Below are 3,061 nucleotides of genomic sequence, written 5' to 3' on the forward strand. Positions count from 1 at the left end.
AGAGCGCTAACCACTGCTCCACCGTACAGCGTGTTGCCATGCTATTATTTTTTTTTCTGCGATTAACATGACCTATAATTAAATATAAAATATTTTAATCAAGTATTTTTAACCTAATTAATGCAACAAGCATCCTTTTGAGATATATTTTCATTGAAATCTGTGACATTGTGGCACAATAAAAGATCAAAGTATAGCTAAAAAGTGCCTTTATTAAATTTTATTATAACAGATTCACAACCTTTACAGTACAAAGGGATAATTTTTCAATATCAATTAGGAAAAACAAACAAACAATAAATAAACAGGTTCAGAGGGCTTTACCACATCAAAATAGGAACACTTTTCTGACAAATTAAAAAAAGTTTGAACCCGAATTTCCTATTAATACGATGATACATTTTTTGATATAATCTGAGTTATTCCAAAGTTTATCACAACCAAAAATGTATCATTTTACCCTAACTTTGAGTTGAAAAACTGACCCACTTGATTGGGTCAAACAGATGACCCACTGAGGTTTGAACAATCCACTGCTGGGTCAGTTTCCATGTGACCCAACACAGGGGTTACAGATTAACCCGAGTTGGGACATTTTTAATCCAGCCTTTTTTAGAGCACGAATCAAATCAAGGATTATGCACACAGGAATAAAAATATATGCAAATGACCGACGCAAGTTACAAATACTCCTCTGTGAGTGACTCAGTGTTGCTCTGTGCTGCAGTGTGTCAGTGTGTGTGTTTGTGCGACAACAGTCGGTCATGAAGATCCTGGTGCTGCTGCTGGCCCTCCTCACAGGTACTGTGAAAACAAATCTTAACACTTCTCTGCTGCTTCAGCAGAAAAGAAGCAAACTGACAGCAGGAGCACATTAAGCTTTAGAGTTTGTGGTTTGAGGTGCTGAAGTTTCAAAAGTTGTTTGTTTCTGTCTTCAGTCTCTGAATGTGAGAGGAGAGTCACTGGACGAAGAGGTCAGAACCTCACTCTGCCCTGTAATTACGACATAAAAACCAACGGACCTACAGAGGTGTGCTGGGGTCGAGGTCCTGTTCCTACCAGCGGCTGCAGTGACCAGCTCCTCGTCACAGACGGATACAATGTGATAGAAGAAACCAGAGTTTCCAGCAGGTATCAGCTGAAGGGACGACTGGATGAAGGAGACGTTTCTCTCACCATCCTGAACGCCACAGAGGAAGATACTGGACTGTACGGATGCAGAGTGCAGATTTCTGGACCGTTCAATGATGAGAAACATCATGTCAACTTGACTGTGAAAAGAGGTAAGGGAATGATCAAAGGATCAAGAGTGATGTAATGACACACGCCTGCCCAGCTCCATGAAAGACCCCTTGGTTTAATTTGCTTCAACCAGATACAGAGATGAGGGAAATTTTAGATAAAGAGTGTCTAAACTTTATGAAAAGAGCGCAAGATTTGGTCAAAATGTGAAAGCCAACCAATCTGCCTTCAGTCTTTAAACCCTTATAATAACATTAACTTAAATTCATTTTGTAATGGGAAATATTTCTCCACATGAAATATAAATGATTTTAACCAATATTACTGTGAACTTTTGATTTGAAGATGAGAAATAAGAACTTAACATTGAATCTGAGTTCATATGAAAAGTTACATATTTTTTTAACACAGCGGACTGCACCAGCAGACATGAACCCCAAAGAGGCAAAAAACCCTGGATGGGCTTGTATCAAATCAAATCAAACTTTATTTGTATAGCACTTTAAAAAAAAAATAATTTCACTCAAAGTGCTTTACATAAAACATAATAAAATTTTAAAAACAAAAGACAATGCCCACAAGCCCCACCCCCACCCCTCCACACACACGCACAAACACAAATTGACATACATTAGAGCCTCTACCTCAGGGGTCTCCAACTAATTTGGCGAGAGGTCCAGTAACTCTGTCAGCTTGGTAGACCGGGGTCCGAACATGCAAAAACATCCATCCATCCATTTTCTTGACCGCTTCGTCCCTTTCGGGGTCGCGGGGTGCCGGAGCCTAACCCGGCTACTGATGGGCGAAGGCGGGGTTCACCCTGGACAGGTCTCCAGTCTGTCTCAGGGCCTCAATCACACACATTCACTCTCACATTCACACCTAGGGACAATTTAGAGTCACCAATTAACCTATGAAGCATGTTTTTGGACGGTGGGAGGAAGCCGGAGTCCCCGGTGAAAACCCACGCATGCACGGGGAGAACATGCAAACTCCACACAGAAAGGTCCCAGCCGGGAGTCGAACCGGGGCCTTCTCGCTGTGAGGCGAGAGCGCTAACCACTGCGCCACCGTGCAGCCCTGTATGCAAAAACATTCAGTCAATATTTCACTTTTCTGTTCTTTTATTTAATTACAACGCATAGTTACATTTGCAAAGAACTCTTTTAGCTTATTGTCTCAACAAGTATTTATCTCATTCCTTTTTTGTACAAAAATACATACATGTACATGCATTGTACAGTAAAAAAAAAAAGATTGCACATAAACTTGCCTCCTTATAGTGCAACATGTGTGCTCTTTCACAAACTGTAACATTCTGCTGTCTGTCACTTAAAGTGCAACAGGTAACATGAATGTACCTCAAAAAGCATTCATAATTAATCCATTTTCTTGTGCAAATGTTAACTTTCTGTTTTACAACCCTTAGAAGTACGTTGCAAATAATGGTACATATTGAACATTAAAGTAATAACTTTCATAAGTGCAAAAAACATTATAAACATAAATGTAAACTATAAAACAGACTCAAAGAGACGTAGATGGTACTTTGAATGGCGGTGTTGAGCTGGAACTGGATGGAGCTAAATTTGGGCCAATATTATTTGAAACCCAAATAAAACAAATTGAAAAAATATTGCTGTTTGGCCAAAAATTTTTAAAATGTCTGAATATTTTTTTTTTACTGTTCCAAAATAAACGTAATTATTTTCAACTGAAAATGTTCTCTTTTTTTAGGTTTCAAACTCAGAATTTCAATTGCCAAACTGATTTTTTCAAGTTTAAACTCTTTTTTTTTTTCTTTTTCGAATATAAAAAA

At 38.6% G+C, this 3,061-nt stretch overlaps 1 protein-coding gene across 1 annotated transcript in view; it reads left to right on the forward strand.

The window, feature by feature from the left end:
• Positions 1–643: 643 nt before the first annotated feature.
• Positions 644–3,061, forward strand: part of LOC112138644 (hepatitis A virus cellular receptor 1 homolog) — a 6,373-nt gene continuing 3,955 nt past the window's right edge. The window contains exons 1-2 of the mRNA XM_024261242.2: positions 644–801; positions 939–1,283. Coding sequence (XP_024117010.1) covers positions 765–801; positions 939–1,283 — 382 coding nt within the window. The 5' untranslated portion in view covers positions 644–764. The remainder of the gene's footprint in view (positions 802–938; positions 1,284–3,061) is intronic.

This window comes from Oryzias melastigma, linkage group LG14 (assembly GCF_002922805.2).
Source record: "Oryzias melastigma strain HK-1 linkage group LG14, ASM292280v2, whole genome shotgun sequence".
NCBI lineage: Eukaryota > Metazoa > Chordata > Actinopteri > Beloniformes > Adrianichthyidae > Oryzias > Oryzias melastigma.